We start from the raw sequence: 22508 nt of genomic DNA, 5'->3' as shown, positions 1-22508 counted from the left end.
TTGCTTCTGAATACCGAGTCCTGCTTGCACATTTTACACACTGCCACCAAAGATAAAAATGTCCAATACATCAAAAATTGAAGCTGTAGGTCTTGGGACAGCTACCTTTAAGTCTATAATAACGGCCTGATCTTCCAAGGATTTTCATATAATGGCTACTGTTTATCTTGGAAAAATTCATACCTGCATTTACCAGAAGAGGTGAGCCGTTCACACACTTCTGGTAAGGAACCTAAAACAATGGTCAATGAACAAACAATGATTACAAGAGCTTCCCACGCAAGGAAGTCGATCAGCATCCAAGATTTGCATTATTGGAGAGAATGTCTATAATTTGTTTTAATTTAGCAGGCATCGAGGTCCCTGCACGGTGGTGGTTTTGGCTCACTTAACAGAGTGGTGTTCCCACCTTCTGGTCCACTCCTTTTGCGCAGTGGATTTTGTGTGCCAACCTGCGGTGTAGAATACAAATAAAATGGTCCATCTTAAACAATTTTATAATCTAATGAGGAAATAAACTTTGCATGCCCAGTAGACTTACCATGGGCGTTTCCCCTTTTCTTAACATCTCAACAATCTCGACAACTCTCTTTGGAGTGACATCTTCCTGAAGGGACATGTGGGAAACAAATGTATGTAACTTTTCTCTATACAATAATCAATCACAAGAAATGATGTTGCCAAATTGTCCTAAACAGGAAGATGAATAATGAGCATACATAGTAATTATAGGTATATGCTTCAGAACCCTTGGAATAGTCAGCCACGGTGATCATAGGAGCATTTACGCAACATCCCTGAAGAAAAACCAGAGATTGTATCCTATATATCAGTCAATTATATAAGGTGAAATGTTCATCATCATCAATCTTTATCCCAAAGATTTAGGGTGTCAGCAAAACAAATCTGCCATTCAATTCTATCCAAAGCCATGTCTCCTGTTATTAAAAGGGAATTCATGGCTGTTTTCACCATTTCAAACAGCTGAAATGGTAAAAAACAAAATATAAATTGTGATCCCGACATAAAAGTGGATAAGTTCATCATGTTGAAGTATCTTTCAAAAAAAAAAAATTCATGATGTTAAAGACTGACAAATGGAATTGGTTTTGGAGCCACACATGCAATATTTTATAATTCTTTAAAAAGTTTTCAAGCAAAGATTCTCACCATGCATTCCATTTCCCCGACAGAGAACATGCCATCTTTCGTTACTTCTGCACATTGGAAATAATGGATAAGTTGGTTCAAATGGGTAAATTCAAACTGCAATTTTGAGTTCTACAAATCCCAAAACGTCTCATACAAAGCACAGAGGGAATGCAACATGAGAACAAAACAAATGTATTGCATAAACTCACCATTGCGCTTCACCCCAAGGTGTTTCAGTAAGGCCTCTTCTATTTCACGTGAACCACGTATCATACATGGAGTTGTGCCACAGACCAACAGGTGATATTTACCAACCTACAACATCCATGGGCATAAGTGCAAATTGAAATACACATACATGGAAACAAGTGCTCGTGAATAAAAAAAATACCTGTATTAATCTTAAAATCCAAAAATGGAGTATCATGTCTCACCTTTGAACGGTTGAACATCGAATAAAAAGTCGCGACTTCATATACACGGATAGGAGCAACTTCTATAATCTTGGCCACCTGAATCCATAGTAGCTTGAATTAAATAGAATTCGATAAAAATAATACGAGAAGAAGAATGCGACTTGAAGCCAGTATCAACATACAAGCCCTATCCCAAAAAGTTGGGGTAAAAGTTCAACGAATCGCGTTCCTCCATTCATTTCTGTATAAATCTGTTTTTTTGTTGATTAAAGTTTATCACATCCACCTTCTTTACACTCTTTTAGAATCTTCAAAATGCACATTCCTTCCAACTATGTCTGTAATCGGTCTTTGTGCAAACATGACAAAACCATCTTAGTCAACTTTTCCAAGAATGGGACTTGAAGCCATTGAGTGAATGATTAGGTGAGTGTGACAACATGACTAATCGAATATAGTAGAGAATGCTAGTGTTTCTGCAGTAACACATCTCGCCACTGCTTCATCCATCTACCCTTTAGACGGGGATTGTTGAACAATGCATGGACGTGCACTCTACAGAATGTTGTCAAAAATCAGTTAGAGAGAGATTCACAAAAGACGGTGCTGGGCAGGGATGGAGCTAGGATTTTCTTTGGGGGGAGTGGGGGGGGCATAGTCAATGGTAAAGTTGAAGAGCTTGAAGATGAATGGTTTTAGGGGAGAAAATGAAAGGTTTTTTGGATAGGGGTTGAAGAAAAGGGCATTTAGGTCATTTTTAACAGTCTATGAGAGAAGAACCAAGTCCAGGCGCAATGTCATCAGTTCGAAAAGGCTATCTCAAATATCCACCAAAAAACCTACTTGCCCCCTCGACCTCGATCTTATCCAATAGACAAATGTAAGTGACCTCATTACCCTCAACCTAACACCAAAAAGCTTTTGAATTGGATCTCCTCCCAAAACCAGTCATCTTCAACTTCTTGGGTGAAATTTTTACTCTTAGTTTTCTAAAGTTCAATCTAATTTAACCTTCAAATCTAAAGGACAAGATAGTATTTTTGAAGTAGAGGATAACGAGATTTTGTATATAAAATTTTTGGATTTTATGATGATGTCTCATATAAAATCCAAATTTTTTATATAAAATGAGTCCATTTCATATGAGACATCATCATAGAACAAATATATGATGCTTGAAGGGGTATAAGTCTAAATACATTGATGTTATCCTCTTTATCAAACACATAACAATTGGCCCCTCCAGATTATTTTGAAAGGCAGGGTCATTCAGATGTGTGGACATGCATATAATGAACAATAACTTGCATGAAATTTGTCATGCTAATGTACCGCATTCATTGATGAAACAGTTAGCCATCCTCCATGCTGTTGTTGTGCAAGATCCAGTAAAGGAATAACTGCAGATTGCTTGTAGTTGGATGGATAATGAGACAGTATCTCCTTGGCCTAGAGACACATGAATAATTGTCAATTTTCATCAAGCAACAGTAATATGCTACAAATGTGGCTACACTGGATGGTTGGAAACTAACTTCATCATTCAAAAGAAGCATACGTGACCATCTTTCACTGAACTTGCTTTAAGAATAAATGGAAAGATTTTAAATTTTCACTACCATGTTCATAGAAGTTTCTTGGTTTCATGGCCTACATTTGCAAATACACATATCACAATAACTATATCAAAGCAACAGTAATTTCTTAACAAAGACCCATCCAGCAGAAGAATTCTCTCATAATCAATACATAACTATGCATATTAGAAGCTCACATCCAAGAAGCATAGCTACCTGTTTGTTATTCCTCACAATATTGACACCTCTGAGGCCCTCAGTCATTCAGACTGGGAAAAGTTCTTTGTCCAGAAGGTCTTCCCCCCAGACATGGCCGCTGCAGTTGGTTCCACCTCTTTTGTTGACAATTACAGTTGAAATCACCATGGTGAAAAAGATTGGTTTAAAAAGACAAACCGCAGTTGGTTCCATGGCAGGGGGAGCTACCTCCAGTGGGCCAAAGAAAGAGGAAACCTAAAGGAAGAAAAACCATAACTGGCCCAACGTGAGATAACTATTGTATGATTGACCAACTTAAGTTGCATTTACAACAAGTGTTAGACAGAGAGGATTTAAAAACCATTAAGTACATATTTGTATAGAGGATGCCCGCTCAAGACAAGCTACAATATCTCATAAAGAAAATATGCTCTTGACATGCTTGCGGTTGCACACCCTTCATGCACTTTTTTTTTGTTGTTGTTCTTGGTAGTGTCCTTGTGTTTTGTACATGAGCTTTTTATAATGCTTGCCATTCGCCTTGCCTGTGGTTGATCGGATCAGATATCCCTAAACTTCGACCCTTTTCTTGTCTTCCTGGGGGTATGGTTGGCTCAAAAAGAACCAACAAAGGGAGCAAGAAGAACCATAGAATTTGTAGCGCAATGGCATTCACTTCCCTTGACTTTTCTGAGACTCTAGGATGCATCATTTGGACCTAGTGTGATGCAGGACCAATCTAAACTCTAACTGTGCCACTCATTCTCCATTATAGTGATATGCCTTTTGAACCCAATAATCATCTCCCAGTTGATGATAGAGATCCTCTCTCATATCATAGTAGTAATCAAAGACTTATAAGTCATCTCATTTACTTGATTTCCACTCAGGTGAATCTTGAATACAGAGTTGGTGTGGTTAGTTTATGTAAGCTCCAAAGACACCTCACATGAAAACAATCAAAAGCATGGTTAGCTTTGTCACTCTACCTATTCAGATCTTGATTTGGTTGGATCAGTATCAGACTATCGTTTCACATCAAGTATCGTACATTTGTTGGGGGCAACCTAGTCACATAGAGAAGCAAGAAAAACCAGTAATGGCTGGGTCTAGCATTGAAGCTGAATATTGAGCCACACCTTACCCACAATGCAAGTTAACATGGCTTAGATAGTTTATGGATGACTTGTGAATCTACAACTTGACCGATGAAGATGTGATGTGATGACCATGCGGCTACCACATAAATATATAAAGATATATACTACCTCAAAGAACCAAAGACAACCATTAAGATCAGCTATTTCCACTTAAGAGGCACTTGAAAAAGATGATATTATCATAGATGATCTAAAAATGCAACACAATGGGACACTCCCAAGGGGGGCCAATGAATGTTTCAGTTCACTTTTAACGAATACTTTAAATTGCAATAATTGAGGGGCAAGTGCAATATCTTCAAGGTTCCTCGTTGTTTGCACTATGGATTTGGCTCACCCCTATTCTGCTTTCTTTGACCACATAGGTAATTTCTAAAATCCCACTAAGTCCTTCATGGTGTGAAAATTTTCACATATTGGTATTACATTGGTAAGGTTTTGTATCCTATTTGGAATATGACATGTTTACACTTGTCTAAACACAATACACATGAACCAATGAATCTTGGAAGGAGTTAAATATGTGAGAAGACACAAATTAGAAGTTAGTAGCTTGGCCAACAACACTGCCAATGTCATCGACAATGGACAGACTCGTTGACCATATACTATAGGATGGGATTCCTTAGAAAGTTAAGCCAAGAAAAGAACACATTGGAATCCCGGTGATCAAAATTGTTGCATTCTAGCATAGACCTAAAATAGTCGATGTGTCCCTTTAACCCATGTTTTTTATGACTTTAAAAGTGAAAATCGGTTGATTCTCTAATTTACATTGAGCCCTTGTACAAGATATGGATGAGAATGTCGGAAGCAATTCAATTGCCCAACTTATTTTGATAAAAAAAAAACTCTAGAAAGAAAGTTTACCAGGTGTAGTGAAGTAAATTGAAGAGTTATGCAATTTGGACTTAGATAGATTATGACATTTTAAATTCCTTACCCACATAGGTGAGTGGCTATAATTTATAAATGGTCATCAAATCTAACTTGCAAAACAAATTTGAAAATTTGAGAGCATCGTATGCAAAAGTTATTTAGTTCTACAATCTCTATTTGATTTAGGATAACCATTCCTTGAACAATTAGGAAGGGTAATGGTAACGTGATTCTAGTTTGATCATGATACATATAAATAATATTCCTTGTGCATTTATTTTATTTCTATTCTTGTAAAACCTATAGACCCTACTGTCAACATGTATGGCTCTCTCAACAATTCAGTTAATTACCTATCACCTCACAGTGAAGGCATCACACAGCATTTTCCAAGACAAGCATGCAATTTTAGTTTACAATATCAAGCTTGGTTGGCACCATATCCATGTCCACAGTTTATCAAAGTTCCCATAGATTGCCCTAACAAATCCAAAAATAGAAATTAACATCTGCATCTATCATATCAGATCAATTCTGTTTCTACATTGCATTTTGGCCAATCGATCTATCCAAAAGATTAAAATTTTGAAATTTTTATGAAGGAATCAAGAAATCGATCAAATCATGTTTAACCGTAAGCTTATAACCTAGATCAAATCCACAAGAAACGGAAAAAAATTAATCAAATTCTAAATTTTACTTACTTTTTCCTTATTTGCATCCGTGAACTCCCATGGAATGTCGGGATTGTTATCCGGAGAATCAATGTGCTGTAATTTTTTTTTTTTTTAATTTAAAGTAAAATCAGTTTTGAATCGAAACGAATTGATGAATTGTTGCGGTAAGAAATCGAACTTACGTAGTTTAGGGCAGTGGAGAATGAACGAGAAGTCTGCAAAAAAAAAAAGAAAATTGGAGAAATCAGATGTGAGAGAGAGAGAGAGAGAGAGAGAGAGAGTCCTAAATGAGGATCAGACGGAAACCTGAGGAGATTGACGGAAGAGTTGACGGATCTCGAGCAGCCGTTTGCTCGCTAGACGAGCTGCTGGAGCGAACATTGCAGCGATGTGGAAGGATGGCCGGAGGGGAGGAGGTAAATTTTAACTCAGCTATTATTTAGGATATGGTACAACGTTAGTGAACGACTTTATGTCCAACAACCAATAATACAGTAAGTTAGGAACTGTCCAAGATGAAAACATAATCATAAAGATTCCCTGAAAAATCCAAACTAATCCCTATAAATCCTGTATTTATCTTCCCATCTCAACCATTCATTAGACATTCAGAATTGCATGATGGTAAGGAATCGTTTTCAAGCCAAAATTTATTCCTCAACAACGATCATGAAAAAAAGTATAAAATGTTGGGACTTATTACTATTTTGTCTTGAAGAACACTTGCCTGACTAACATAGTAAGATTTTTAGCCTTACAAAGGGCTGATTTGCTCAAATGGATTACGACATTAGCAATCCAACACTACAACACTCCAAATTTCATGGAAGAACTCAGATTAAAAAAAGGTTCAATCATGAAAAATATTTGTTTTTTTTTTTTTTTTAATAAATAAAATTTAAAATTAAAATTCAATAGTTCAAAATATTTATTTATTTTTTCCTTCAAAATTCATAGAATTTTATCCTCTACAACCCTAGCATCCATCATGTTTTAGGATACTATAAAGTGAGCCCAAGGACCATTACTAGTAAACGTCCACCATCTAAAAGACATCAAGATACATTAAATAAGACTTTGTAATCTCTAGGACCTTGTTTTACATCGAAAGGACTAACCAATCAACTGTAACTAGAGCCTACAATGGTTAATGGTTAATTTGACTGTTATTTTTCATTATTATATAAATTAATAATTTATACGTTCTAATTTCTCTTTTTAAATGCCAATAGTAAGTATTAGGCATCTATGTTTTCGTTATAAAAGTGGAGAAGAGAGTTGAAAATGACATAAATGTGCTTGGAATTTATAAGAAACAACTTAAAAGACACATCTTAACATCGATATAAATTTGGATAGAGTTTAATATGGAAATATAATTCATATTATGATTATAATGATGATTATTATTACATATATTTCCGCAAGGCACAAAGATAGAAACCCCACACACATGCAAAAACTTCTCTTGTAGTCAGTTCAGATTCTGCTCATCTTGATGCCAGGATCAAATGAATGAATATTGCAACTATTTGATACCTAATGCACAATTAAAAGACTAAACCCAAATTCTATCAGAGCTAGTGTTTTTTTACAGAATTGATAACTGAGACACCCCAAAATTATTATTATTATTTTTTTTTTTTACAGAAAAGAATCCTTCCCCTCCAATCTTTTATCAAACACAGCTAAACCCTTCTCTCTAAATTCTAGGTTAGAAAAAAAAATTTGATAGAAACACTGTCCAATCTCCCAGCAATATTCCCATGGTTTTTCACCCATCCAGAAATGGAATGTCAACTCGATGAATGGCCATTAAAGAACCTTCTGCAGATTAGAATAGAAACCTACATCCAGCCAAAGTCAGTAAGGAGTGATGTGATCCAACCAATGATTAGAACTATATCTCAAACAACTGTAGGTATGCGAGAACCATTTGAGACTCTAAAATGGGATAAGTGTCCCAATCAGATTTTTATTTATTTTTTATTTATTTTTAAGTTGCAGTGAAGAAAATATAGATCAGATAGCTCCAGAGCTTGGATGCGCAGCAATACCACCAACATCCTTCAGACTTTTAAGGCACACTTGCAATGTTCTTTGCATACTATCTGCAACTAATCTAAACCTCCCTTGAGTAACTAAACCTTCAGCAGCCCTTCCATTCATCTCCACAGTTTGAGCCACCCTTTGTTTACACTTCTCCCATTCTTCCGATCTCAACCAACAAGCTCGACCACCATGGCTACCCTCCATTCCAATAAAAGAAACACGACAATTATCACCGAATGAGTATCTTAATCTCACATAAACAGAATAGTGGAACCAAGCAGCACCACCAGCAACATTTACGTGAGATATTTGAGAAGGATCTAGAACAATAGTGATCCCAAAATCAACCCAGTTATGAGGTCGGTCATAATGGATATTGCTTTCTGATTCTGAAGAGTTCAGAGAGTTCTCCATAGTTGACCTATTGTGATTCTCTAGACATAATTTGACACGAGGCTTGTATGCTACACCCATCAATTCCCCGCTTTGTGCCTGTAATAATTCCTTTTCCCAAGCTATCAGCTTCAAGAATTCTCGGAGAACTGAAATGGGCAGAGTGAGTAGTGTAATAAAGGATGCAACTCTGGAAGTATCGTATGGCTCTGATGCAACACGGTGGCTGAAGAACTCGCATATTTCGTTTCTTTCAGTTTCAGAAAGTTCTTCCTGACCACTAGTTTGGCTTTGCTGTTGATGATTGGAGCGCTTCAAACTCAACACTTTGAGAATAAGTTGTACTCCTTGGACATTAACAGCAAAGAGATAGTTCCTAAAAGAAAGGGAAAAAATATCATCAGAACCGAGGATAAAGAGAACCTCGTGGAAGGGGGAAAAAATAGGAAAAATATAAAACAAATATTAGTTCTTATGGCTTGATGCTAACAAACAATAGTATGACTTTAATAATGCAATCGTAGAAATGTATGATTTGTGCACGTCAAAAATTGTAGAAGCATAATAAAGAAAAGAGAGCTGCTATTGGCACCCCAACTTTTACTTCTTACACCCCAATTTCTTAAATTATTTATCACACGGCACCCAAATTAATGATTAAAACACAACATTCAAACATTACAAAAGTTTGGTTTAAGTTATCATTTCAACATTATAAGTGATATATAACACATTGAAACAGCTTCAACGGTAATTTACAATTAGGATTAGGCCCATATAAATCTAACAAATAGAAATCTAAAAAAATTAAAAATTAGAGAGTTTCTATTGGCACCCCAACTTTTGCTTATTCTCAACCACTGACTTATTTTTTTATATTTTAATTGGGGTGTAATAAGTAAAAGTTGGGGTGCCAATGGCAGCTCTCTAAAACAAAATCACAAGTAATCATATTCCTGATGACAGTTGTAACAAATTTAATATAATAATTTTAAAAAATGAAAAGGTTTGAAGGTGCCAGCTTGCTAAGTTGGTTAAAGTCTGTGAGTGTTGATGCCTCGACCTGGGTTCTAGACCCACCTTCACCTACTAAGTACTAGAACCACTATCCCACTTTCTTATCAGGAAACAACTAAATAAAAAGGTAAAAGTTCCAAGTATTACCCAACGAAGAAGCGTAAGGCTGGTTGGTCCATGTCCACGTTTAAGACTGCACCTTCTTTAACCGTCAGAATTGAACTGAGAATCTCATTCAAAAGATCAGGTAACCGTGAAAATAGCCATAATATTCCAAGATACTTGATAATACTTTTTAAAACCTTCTTAAGCACAGCAAGGTGAACCCATCCACCTCCATATCCTCCATCATCCCCAGCCCCAATAAAGGCCGTGCTCAGCTCTCCCCGCACATTTATGGGGACACTCGTTCCTGGATATCTATCTAAAGGCAAACCTGAGCTCACTGCAGCTAAATTAGAGGATGAAATTAGACCATGGCTAACATGGCTCGAACCATCTACACGGTTCAACGCTACTGAAGTTGGTCTGGCTACAGAAAGCTGTGAACCTGAGCTTGGATTGTAATGGTTTGAATTCATGAGTCCAACTGTCCGTTGACCCCCACCAAGATTAGCTTCTATACCATTCAACTCCTGAGCAATATGTTCCATAATAAAAGGGCGAAATTGAGGACACGGCAACGAACCCCCAACTGTATGCCCCTCATCCTTCAATGGTGTTGCTGGCTGTAACCAAACCTGATCTCCAGCAAAGCAGCGAATGTCAACTGAAAAGTCCTTTCGGTAGAAAAAGCGTATCCAATAAGGACTATGCAGTACAACAGAGACATCAATAGGAAACAGTGAGCCAGGAATAATCCCAGACCCACTTCTTCCAACAGCAGCTAACATTGCAGGTGTTGGATGAGTGGCATATGAGAACGGATTGCTTGGTAAAAGGCCCTGCGATGGTACCAAACCATTCTGCTTGGTAATAGTAGAGACACTTGGCATAATGTTAGGGGTCCCAGAAACAAGACCAACTCGTGCAGGACGAGTTGCTGCTGCAAGAGCATGTAAGGGTCCTGCAGTCATCTGAATGCAATCTAAAAGGGATGCCACCTCAGCTCCATTGATGAAATTTTCCAGAAACTGCAGAGAACAGAAATACTACATGCATAATTTGAAACAGATACACAATCAAAGTTGAGCAAAGAACAAAGCTCAAGCACAATTTAGGTATAAAATCAAGAGAGCTGCTATTGGCACCCCCAACTTTTACTTCCAACACCCCAAAATTTTAAATTATTTATCATTCCCTAATTAAAGATTAAAGCACACCATTCAAACATTACAAAAGTTTGGTTCAAGACTTCAAGTTATCATTTCAACAATTGACTTATTTTTCATTTTTTTTAATACAAGTAAAAGTTGGGGTGCCAAAGCAGCTCTAAAAATTAAATCTACTAAAACTACGACCGTAAATCTGAATAACAGGAAAAAGAGACAATTTTGGAAAAAAAAATTTCCAAGTGCTTTACATATAGAAGCTTCCAGAATTAAACTAGAGGGCGATTCTAAGAGAAGTTTTTTTCCCAATTCATAGGGTCTTGGTTGGACTTTGCCTTACTCAGTGCTAGTTCTCTGCAAAATTTGCTCAATTTTATAGTGGGTGATTCCTTTGTAGCCTGCCACCTTCTGTTGTTGTTCTTGTCTCCTAAGACAGGTCTTCTTGACCTATTAGGATTGAACCTTTTTTTCTTTTTCTTCATATTACAATTCTTTACAAATAAAAAATAATCATCCAATCAGAGTAGAGATCAAAGTACAGACCATCTGAGAACAAAATTTCATACTTAAAAACAAGCACTAACCTTGGTATGAGGCCATAGTTGATCGGGTAAAACATGCATTGTACAGCCTTCTTTACCTGATTCCCACTCGACAACAAATCGAGCTAATACTCCACGAACAAAACTAAACCACAAACTTGTAAGACCAACTGCATCAATTCTGAATGCCCTCCTCCTCTGTTCCGATATCTTATCAGAAACCTTAACAGCACCTTTTGATCCAATATTCTCTTCTATCCTATCATCTCTTCTTACATCAAGTAGCTTCCTCATTCCAAGGGAAAATAACCGTGCTTTAGAAAGTCTCCATAAATCTTCAACTAACCTTTTAATACTGTCAGCCTCGACAGACCTATAACGCAGAACCATACCTTCTAGGCTGTAACAGATATGAGAATCTGTATCAGATGAATGGGCAAAATGGATACCACGGCCCCATGGTGTACCTGTACTTCCTTTCTGGAGTTCCCACAAGTCCTTGAAATGCTGGTCGTTTATTTTGACATCCCAATACATGTTTCCAGGACTTCCAAGCCGCAAACATATATGTTTCCATGAATCATCTTCTGAAAATGGTAGTTGGAACCATAAGTTTGAGGATACGGTTCGTAGACCGACTTCTTCAACATATGGAATATTAAGAGAATCCATCTGGCTAGTTAGTTGAGCATGTTTGATACAAAGTGAACAATGCCTGACTACATGAATAAGAGCTGTAACATATATACTGGAAGGTGCATCCCCTTTATTTGCTTCGGATAGAAGATTTCCGTAGGTATAGCCCTCAGTTTTACCGATCATATCTGAAGAACAGAGAGCTTGTGATTCTGATATTCTCCTTCTCTTACTGAATTCCACCCCTTTAAGTGATGGAATCAGACTTAGCACATTTGATATAGAACGCTTTCGCTGATTCTTCTCACATTTAGGAACGTCGTCGTAACTTGAGTTATCAGAAAATCCAGCTTCGGGTGCTCGGCCTGAAAAAGAGAAAACTAGTCCAATCAAATAAAATAAGTACAAAAAAATCTGACAAATAACATATAGATACCTTTTAAAACACTCTAAATATCAGAGTAGGCCTCTTACATACGAGATCTCTGGTAGGTGAGCTTTTGAGCCCAATTAGTTTTGTATTTGGGGCAGATACTTGAGGGCCAGCGGATTGGAGTGGAGATAAAAGTCGAGATGACTGACTTTTAGAAACGAACTCTTTTGAAGATTCATTCAGCAATCTCACCTGATCTTCCTTCATCGCAGAGCCAACCTCAACTGAATGTGTAGATCTTAGAGAAGCTAAAGCCAAATCAGATTTTGAAGTTGATAGTTTCTGCAAAGTCAGGTTACTTCCTGGGCTAAAAGGAAGAGAACTAACAGAACTAGATTGAATTAAGCCATTCAAATTGTTTGATAGATATAAAGGGCTAGTGAAATTGGGGCCACCACTTGGCTCTCTTGTGATTCCAACTTTAATTCTTTGATGATTAACTTGAACAGAACCAAGGTGAGAAACAGGAGATGTGCCCAACAAGGGAGAAACCAATGTCCTATTCTCAACTTCAAATACTTCATCAACCACAGATGAAAACATTGACTGAGGAGATCCAGCAATCTGGATAGAAGATTCCAGTCCAAACTCCGAAAGAAGACCATGTTCAGGAGTCTGATTTGGGCCCAAAACATTAGGCAAAGAAGAAATTAGTTTTTCCCAGACAAGAAGACTCAAATTCAATTCATCTTCAAGCATTTGCATCTGACGAATGTCAATATTTTTTAAGCGTTTCAGTTTATTGGATTCGCCAACTGAATGGGATCTTCCACTAGGATCTGGTTCTGTCTCCAGAAGTCTAAACATTGGTATGAAGTCCTTGTTAAGTTGCATCAGCAAAACATAGGAGTTCATACAATGTGGAAATCCCATAAGCAACAAATCTGATCCGTTCAAAATGATCTTCGGTATCTTCACTATAGCCAAACCTTGTTCATACACCTGATAGAATGAATGGTTCTGTTATAAACTATATATACTACAATTTGTGGTAAATCTTTACTATTATAATGAGAGAAGGCGGAGTGGAATTTGTTCGACACCAAAATTTGGATTCCAAAAATGCCCCCACCTTAACCTTTGTAATCAAGGTAATTTTGATCAAAAACCAAGAAAATTGCGATCGCACATCCTAAAATCACGTTGGTAAGTTTTAAAAATTACAAAAATATCATTTTTACTATGTAATCTTCAAAACTACCCTTTTATCATTATTAATTACAAATAAGTCCTTCATATACATGTGTGTTTGCACATGCACCTTCTAGTAAATCATAAAACTCAAAGGAATAATCCATACAGATATAATAAAGGGAGACCTCACAATGTGATTAATAGGAGTACTCTAATCATCCGCTCATGAATTGGTATTCTGGGGTGGGGCATTAATATTTTCAGAAATCACTGAAAGAGTGGCCTTTGGTAAAAATAGCATTAAGTAAATGAAAGCTCATAAGACTGTTAAATATCATAAGAAAATGAATGGTATTAACAGTATAACTGCACAAGCAAAATTAATATCACATTTTTGTTGCATAATAAATAAATAAGAGAGGAAAAGAGCCAAATTGCTTAAACATAACAAACTAAATCATAAATAATCTTTTAGTCAACAAATTATATTATGAACAGATGCATGTCTATCTGTAAACAAATAGATATGTACTATTGGACTCCTAAGAAACTTATAATAGATTAGTTTAAAGCTTACAGGCAAGCATCCTATCTGCAAAAAGTATTGTACCAAAAATGTGGTAATTAAAACTCAAAAGCATTGCATAAAAAGAGTGAGCATAATTATGTTAGGCAAGTGCAGCAAAAAATGTGCTTAGTAAGCTAGAATCCTGAATCCAAGGGTTTACAACTTCTTTAGTAAGAAAAAGAGACAAAAGGGAGCAGAATTTTTTACCTTCAGGCCTAAGAACCTCCCGATTGATGCAAATAAACGCAAAAGACTTTTGCTCCTCAAGCTTATGAATACTTCAGCTGCAGTCATAGTACCCTGGTTTAACATTTCTTCACACTCTAACAATGCGGATGATGTAAGAATATTTCTGGAAGATTGAAGAAAAAAATGCCCACTCCTGCAATTGCAATGAGAAAATTTAGAGCTTGTATGGATGGACGAAGAGTATTGTATTCAGAAGTATTAGTAGCCATGTAGTTTAAAAAAACAACATAAGTTCCTTGTTTAAAGAAACATCTTTGCTGAAGGTTAATATACATCTACAGGAAACAAAAGAAAGCTGAGTGTTCCATCACTTGGTTGCTTTACTGGAAGCAACTTCATCACTTCAATTCAAAGATCTGATGGTCAAGTCATGGTATCAAGAACAATATAAGCAAAAGATAGCTGTGTACACTTTTTGTTATAATTACAAAGTTTACTGAACGAGGAACGTGATATCACAACCATATACACACAAGAAATCGAGGCAATAATACATTTGATAATGGCAAAGAATTCAATCAAACATATAATTTTAAAAAACATATAAAAAGATTCAGAATGAAAGTTATGATTACTACAAATTACAAAACACGTCCAAGAAGCACTAGGCAGGAAAACATGTGACAAGTTGTCAATAAATGTTGCAAGATGCACAACTTTTTTCTTTTGTTTTTAAAGGATGTCATCTTCCCATAAAGTGTCCCTTTCATCAAATCAGTTAATGTAGAGATAACAAATTCAATTTAAATAAAAGAAGGGTCAGGATCTGGTGACTCTTGAAAATAATGAAATCCCGACCAGAAAATACATAATCCAACGGTCGAGACAAAACCTGTATCTCGAAGACATGACGTGTGTCCCTAAGATAAATCCCCAGATTTGGATATCACTTTTTATCATGAGTCAACGGATCCCAACCGATAAAAGAATATTGTGTTTGAACTTCCAAGGATGGATCAACGACATGAAAAGACAACCTAGTTGCTTTGATGGAGTGGGCAGGCAGACCTGATATTTATTCCGAGGGTGATATACGATGACCCATAAGCTCTCACAAGTAATAATTCAACCCCTCCATGTTCTGTGCTGTTGGAAACATTATCTTTCTGCAGATAGAGATTCCAAAAACCAATAGAGGATTGCTTAGATCAACTTAAGAAAATGTACTCAATCAACAGAATACATGCACGAAACATGAACCTACTACACTGACAAGCCAGAAAATGAAAGGAATGACACATTGATGTCCCAAGTTGTACATTACAAAGCATAATTCCTTGAACCAAAAAAAGATTTTGTACGTTTATGTATTATGGACACTACATTTTCTAAAATTTTGTTCTGCCGGACACTAAGTTGCAATCGGAAGTCAGACACGCCAGCAAATGTTACCAAAGAAATCTAAAATTTATTCAAGCACTTTTTCAGCTATTATATGTATATTTATAATTTTATGATTTTAATCTTTATCATCTTATCTAAATATATTCTTTTTAATGCATTCTTAACATGAACTAAACTATTTAAAAATATATATATATTTCTATTAGCATATCAAATAAAGTGTATGACCATGCTTCATAGTTGGCTTATGGGAGTCAGTATCTAAAACTTTGTATTAGTGTCAAACACCAAAACAAGTGTCCATGTTCTCTGTCACATAGTTGCATATCAATGTATAAAATCGAGAAACAAATAAATGAATTTCCCACTTAAATATCGTCAAGGCTTACTGTAGCACTGGATAATGAACATTCAGTGATGACAAGTAAAAAATGTCAAAAGATTCAAAACAATCAAAGGTATCTTTGAAACTTCTTTTTTTAAATCAATTCCCAAGAGGCGTCTTGCCCGAAGTTTTAAACCATGACAATGGTAAAACATTGATCTATGATGCCCATATTTGGATACCGGCGTGGGAAACAATGATATTACATTACCACCCGTTTCCCAAAATCCAGGGCACAGATATGAACAGGATACTTTATCGAATTCTTGACAATGCTTTCTATTTTAGCTTTCCTAAGCTAAGTATAATCATCATTATTGTTATTTTTTATTTTTTGCATCTACAACATGCAAATGCAGTAAGACTTCCAGCCAACTTAAAAAAGAAAGCTAATAGTCACATGTTAAATTGCTCTAAAGGACCAATCAAAGGAACATAAGGACCAGTGTTATTTCTTTCACTTATGTGATTAACAGATTATGGTATTACATGGACATTCAAAAGAACAAGATCTGTACAGAGTGTCATTCAGTTGCAATAGCAGTTGCAGATGATGCAAGGATCAAGGATCTATCAAACATTTGGTCCAACCAAAGATATCCTCGATGCCAAACTCAATCCAAATGAATGAAGGAATCCATCTTTTCCATCAAAGCATCTTGCATTGTACTTGAAAAGATAGCAAACATATAACAATAGTGGATTGGAGAATTAAGATCACTGATCCAGTTGAAATTTGACACAAGAGATCTCTTAGGTGAGACAAATATAATGACAAGTCCCAAAAATAGAATAACGATCACTTATCTCTTTAACTAACCTTTTTCATGTCTTCGTCAGATTTATCCTTGTGGCATTGGAGAAGAACATCAGCTGCAACCTGACAAATCTGACCATTTTTCTTTAGCTCTCTATAGAGTTCAAGCAGACGAGTGTATCTATTGCAAGATATAACTCTTAGCAGCAACTTCTCAACATCAATGCAACTTTGATTGAGTGAAAGTTCAGCCTCCTTTCCGGTTTGTGGGTCTATGACAAATGTGCTGGGGAGACACTTAACCTCAAGATAGTGCCAAGGTTCAATTTTAATAAACGGGCATGACCCTCTGGTGCTTTTTTCAAGATCTAACCAATACAGAATTTTCAAACCAGGAGTTTTTAGGCAAACTGAATCCATTTCTCCATCATGACCCATAGAACCATTAGATACAATCTCAAAGCGAATTTCACCTTTCCATCTGCCTTGACGAAGAGCCTGTACTTGCCTCATGACAGTGTCCATAATGAGTGAAACACAAAGCTCGTGGAGTATTGAATATAGAATCAAGAATGGGTTTTCTGCCGTAGCCATTCTGCGTTCTAGATCATCTCCAAGGGCATGTCTTTGAGATTCTTCAAGCTTCACAAGCCCACTTCTCTCGCCCACCAACAACTCCAAGTGTAAAATTCTCCACATCGATAGATGACCTCGATAGCCAAGTGTAAGGAGAACCTTAAATTCACCTTTCACACAGAGAAGCACAGCACCATTAGAAACTTTTACTTCAGAAATTTCTTTTGGGAGTGAAACTTCAAGAAGTTTCGATCGTAAAAGCGTGTCCAACTTCTTTAAAGCTGGCTTTTGCTGATCCTCAGTTAGAGTGTGTTGAATTCCCGTATCTTCTACACATTTAGGTAGGCGCTGATAAGTTCCCGTACATAGAACTTCAATAGCAGACGGAACATCATAATTAGGGGCACGAGCTTGAAGCAATCCCTCGTGCATGAAAAACAGTGAATCTGCACATTGGGTGAAGGATGTATCATGGCTTGATAGAGTAGATGCAAGTTGCTGACAATACTGAACCAACGGAACCTGCAAATATAAACTCAAGGTTATAGCCAGAATGAAACTCAATGCTGGTCAATGTTGAATTGGGGAAGCAGACATCGGTAACCTTGGTGCATAGTGAGAAAATTTCTTTGATTTTTTGCTTTAAAAAGTACCTATTAATTCGTGATCCATTCAATCAACCATTTAATCCTGACTTAGTCAGAAAGATTCGAAAATATGTATTTTTATGTTATGTTTAATATGAAAATTTGTAATTTTGTTTAATATATGAAATATACAAACCTATATTGTCCATAAGTAAGAATATATATGGGAAAAGTTTGCATGGACCAAGGGACCATGGACTGAGGTCCACATTTAGGCCACATGGACTACCCCGTTGGTCTAATGACCACTCAGCCTCTTGTTTGTGGTCTAGATTGGGCTTGAAAAAAAAATCCCCAAAAAAAGAGTATTTTTGTCATCCGATGGTGAGTTAAAAAATGGACGGTTGTTGAACTCTTAGATTTAAAATTTAAACTCAGCGGTGAAGAAAATCTCTTTTTCCAATTCTGTTTTTTTTTTTTTTTTGGGTGAGATTTCATAAAATTTTATGCTCTACATACTTGTGGCACATGATGGTATATTCGGACACCACATTGACATGTGGTCCATAGAGATAGATGATCCTTCGGTCCATATAACCCCATCTATATATATATATATATATATGGGAAATGTTCAACACCCTAAGCTTTACCCTACACTTTAACAAACGTGTTTTGTCCTACATGGGTTAGAAGTTTTGGAATGGGCTGATTTTTGGTGATGATGATCTCTATGATTAGAAGATCATCCTCAACAAAAATCAGCCCATTCCGAAATTTTTAGCCCCATGTTTACAAGTTCAAAAATCATGGACCGTCCATTTTTTGTAAAACATTTTTGATGGACCTAGAAGTTTTGGAATGGGCTGATTTTTGGTGAGGATGATCTCCTCACCAAAAATCAGCCTATTCCAAAACTTCTAACCCATTTAGGAAAAAACACGTTTGTTAAAGTGTAGGGTAAAACTTAGGGTGGGGAACAGGACCCTATATATATATATTCCGATTTTTTCCCAACTTTTCCACTACGGTTTGGAAAGTGTCAACTTAGCTTCTAGTGTTGTCTACGTACATGGATCTTCAAACATCACAATTTTAAGTAAGCTACCAGCCTACCGTGTAGTCCCTAGTTGTATTACCCGTTTAGTGTTGTAAGTCTAGCCCGTTTGGATATGCTTAAAAAAGTAACGTTTTTTTTTACTTTTGAAAGTTGACAAATTAAAAAGTTTGTTTGGGTTTATTGCAATAAACAACTTTTAAAAAGTAAAAATCTTAACCTTTTAAACAGCAAAAGGAAACTATTTTTTATTTTCTAAAAGCTACTTTCTTCCATAGTTACTTCCTACTTTGTATCCAAGCAGGGTAGCATCTATCTACGAGAAGAATCTTAACCCCACTTGCCGTGTGTTGGGATATTTGGTTGGAGTGAAACAACAGGGTCTTTGAAGGGAATGAGCATCCTATGCACAAGGTTATTACGTCGACTCGATTCTGAAGTTAATGTATCGAGGAGTATTTTTTGAGGACTTCTTGTTCAAGTGGGACCCATGAGCATTGTGGATTGTGAACCTTATCTTTGTTTTCTTGTCTTTCATTAGTAGTTCTCTACGGTGCCCCGCCTTGGCCACCTTGTCATTGCTTCTTTACCTTAATAAAATCTTTTATCTATTGAAAAAAAGCAGTTCCCTATATGTTCATTTACATAACATGATCACCAAATTTACCAAAGTTTCTGTGGAAGCAAAAAATTCACTACACCAGAAGGTTTCAAAGGTTTGTTGGGACATTTTGGCTCATACTCCTCAAGATCTCCAAAAGAAATCACAAAAATAATAGAAAAAATGAAAAAAAAAAAAAAAAAGGAACACCAAGCTTTGGCAAAGATGCCTACATCCACGGGATCAAGGATCCATTCCTCAATAATCAATTTAACATGTTGCATTGTAGGCATCTTTGCAAAACCACGAAAAATCTTGATGTTCTTCTTTTCCATCTTTTTCTATTATTTTTGTGATTTCTTTTGGATATCGTGAGAAGAACAAGACAAAGTGTTCCAATAAAGCTCTGAACCTTACGGTGGGGTTAATTTTTTTGCTTTGATTCCACAGTTTCATTAACAAAAACCACGAGGAAATAATAAAAACCTAGATTTTCATTATTTTATAAGAATCTAAAAATAAAATAAAAAACACCATTGATTGCCAACCAAACAAACTCAAAAGAAAACCTAAGAAACACAAACCTGCTGGCACCACTCAGCAAGAACATGCATACGTAGCATCCTCTGCCGAGTCTTCTGTATGTATTTGAGGAGATTGATCTTCTTCACCGAGTCAGATTGCTTAGAATTTTTCGATTTCTCCACCAAATCTTTAAGTGAGAGAAAAGAATCCTCCGCTACTCGACGCAACAGAGTCGAGAATTCGACTGTCTGTTGCCCTAAATCCGCCATTTTCTCCATTTTTTTTTACCTTCTCAGGCAGCGAGACCTATCTTTTATTGTTCATGAAAGCTAGGGTTTTAAGTTCAGAGCTCGCAGAGATTCTAAACCGCAGTTTCGAATTCGAAGTGCGGGGGAATCACAGTTTCCTCTTAAATTTTCGTGCTTTTATACTCTCAGCCGCGACAAAAAAGCGGTTTTTTCCAATGTTTTAAAACCGAACCGATAGTCAAACCGCAATTTTGATCAAAGTCGGACCGGGTCTGAACCGGTTGGACCGATTTATATTTATTTAATTGTTTTAAAAAATAATAATTCAAATAAAATAAAATTTTATGACGCTTTTCGTATTGTGATGAAAAACATAAAAAAGGATTAAAGATTTTTTTTGAGACCATTATATTTTCTTCCGATCTTTAAAGATTTTCCACTTCTTTTTTCTAATATAAATATTTTTTTAATAATAATAATAATACTTTTTTTGAGGAATAGTGTTTCAAAATAAGTCATGCTACACTACCTACATTAGACCCTGGGTCCAACATTGAGTTGACCTGACATTGCACAAATAATCATAGATTTATTTTTTCGAGATACAAGTTAGAATATCAATGATTCTCTATTTACTACTAAGTCAACTCAGTGTCAGACCTAGTGTCCAACGCAAGTAATAAAGCATTTTCCTAAAAAAATTGGACTAACGCTTAGATTGAGTCCGACTTGTTTAAAAAAAAATATTAGTAGTTCCCTTTGAGATAGGAGGTGGGGTCAATGTGGAGAGAAGGAAGTTGCCTAGTGAGAAAGTCCTGACCAAAAAATCGTGTTGTACAAGTGACCATTTGAAATGGATAAAAAAGTATTCACATATCTCATAGGATTCAAGATTGACTAGTCACGTTAGCTCGTAAGTATTGAGTACATCCCCCAATTTATAAAAGTATAGTTGTTATAATTTTGTGAGATATAAAGATTATGATAGAAAAATGAAATCTACACAACTCCATTTTATCCCTCTTTTAATTTTATTGTCTTTCCTCTCCTCTTGTCTTCTTTTTCAATAATATTTTTTAACTTTACTATCTCTTATCTTTACCTATGTCGTGAATATAGGCTAGCTGTAATTAATTTTTAACTAAGAGGTGACCGAGGTTCAGGAACATATCATCAGTTTGAAAACATAGGAGAAGGTAAAATATTCATTAAAGTGTGAGGATACCACGTGTCATGTAAATGAGAAATTTCTTCAATTAGACTCACAATACAGTTTTTTCATCATGAGCGAAATACTTTGACAGACACACCCTAATCATAATTTTGATAAGACCTTTTCAAAATGATGAGCAACACACTAATCAAAACCATCACTCACCATAGAATACTAGGCCCACCATTTAAGCAGTTATATCAGCCAAAAACCTGCATCCTTGACTAGCAACTCTTGGATTCAAGCATTTTCTCATAGATATTTTCGGGCATTGGGTTTGAATATATTACGATGAATATTAATCAACTCAACTGCTAGAAATACAATGACCTCTGATTTTAATTTAGTGTATCCACCAATTGGCAGATGAAATTTCAAATATTATTTACGTCTATATTTCAGAATTAATCCCTTCCATCAAATTGAATTGTCAGGGTGTTCATCCTGACTAACATGGATTAATAATAATATCAAAGATCAAATTAAAGAATGAGTTCTAGTTTAGATCTAGCACAAAATTCAATTGGGAAGACATATTTTAAAAAATAAATCACAACAATTTCATTAAAAAGATCCTTTTCTTCTTCTTCCTCCTCTCTAAACAAATCTGACTAATTTAGTTTCTTCTCATCCTTAGGTGATACAGACAACATTGTTTATCGAACCACCCCATCACTATGCACAACAACATTAGATATCCTAGTATGTATTTCGTTTACAATATATAGAACCCTCAATAAGCCTAAAAAGAAATGGCGAATCGCTTCCTTGGTTGTTTAATCATCCAGAGTTATATTCTCTCTAGCCAAAGAGAGTATTGCCAAGAACAACAACTAGTACTTCACTTGAATCTTACCCACT

At 36.0% G+C, this 22508-nt stretch overlaps 2 protein-coding genes across 3 annotated transcripts; both read right to left on the bottom strand.

The window, feature by feature from the left end:
• Nucleotides 1–6524, bottom strand: LOC147403457 (NADH dehydrogenase [ubiquinone] flavoprotein 2, mitochondrial-like). 2 transcript variants are annotated; one of them, XR_015177497.1, is made up of 11 exons: nucleotides 6366–6524; nucleotides 6242–6274; nucleotides 6087–6152; nucleotides 2901–3017; nucleotides 1587–1664; nucleotides 1362–1467; nucleotides 1171–1217; nucleotides 720–797; nucleotides 542–607; nucleotides 267–452; nucleotides 1–183 (listed from the first exon to the last, which is right to left on the bottom strand). XR_015177497.1 is itself a non-coding variant. In XM_086439047.1 (10 exons), exons 1-10 carry the CDS (start codon nucleotides 6438–6440, stop codon nucleotides 345–347), a joined length of 774 nt encoding a protein of 257 aa, XP_086295173.1. In that variant the 5' UTR covers nucleotides 6441–6524; the 3' UTR covers nucleotides 1–344. The 2 variants fall into 2 exon arrangements, 1 of the variants encoding a protein (XP_086295173.1); XM_086439047.1 differs by having other exon boundaries at nucleotides 1–452.
• A 1507-nt stretch (nucleotides 6525–8031) lies between these two features.
• Nucleotides 8032–20591, bottom strand: LOC147403456 (mediator of RNA polymerase II transcription subunit 14-like). Its single transcript, XM_086439044.1, has 8 exons — nucleotides 20246–20591; nucleotides 16904–17938; nucleotides 15363–15460; nucleotides 14313–14487; nucleotides 12445–13345; nucleotides 11377–12335; nucleotides 9669–10654; nucleotides 8032–8880 (listed from the first exon to the last, which is right to left on the bottom strand). The coding sequence occupies exons 1-8, from the start codon at nucleotides 20462–20464 to the stop codon at nucleotides 8082–8084; spliced, it is 5172 nt and encodes a 1723-aa protein (XP_086295170.1). The 5' UTR covers nucleotides 20465–20591; the 3' UTR covers nucleotides 8032–8081.
• Between the last annotated feature and the right edge of the window lie 1917 nt (nucleotides 20592–22508).

Source organism: Akebia trifoliata, chromosome 4, assembly GCF_017979445.1.
Source record: "Akebia trifoliata isolate Shusen 1 chromosome 4, ASM1797944v1, whole genome shotgun sequence".
Lineage (NCBI taxonomy): Eukaryota > Viridiplantae > Streptophyta > Magnoliopsida > Ranunculales > Lardizabalaceae > Akebia > Akebia trifoliata.
This window is presented reverse-complemented; position numbering and strand designations above follow the sequence as displayed.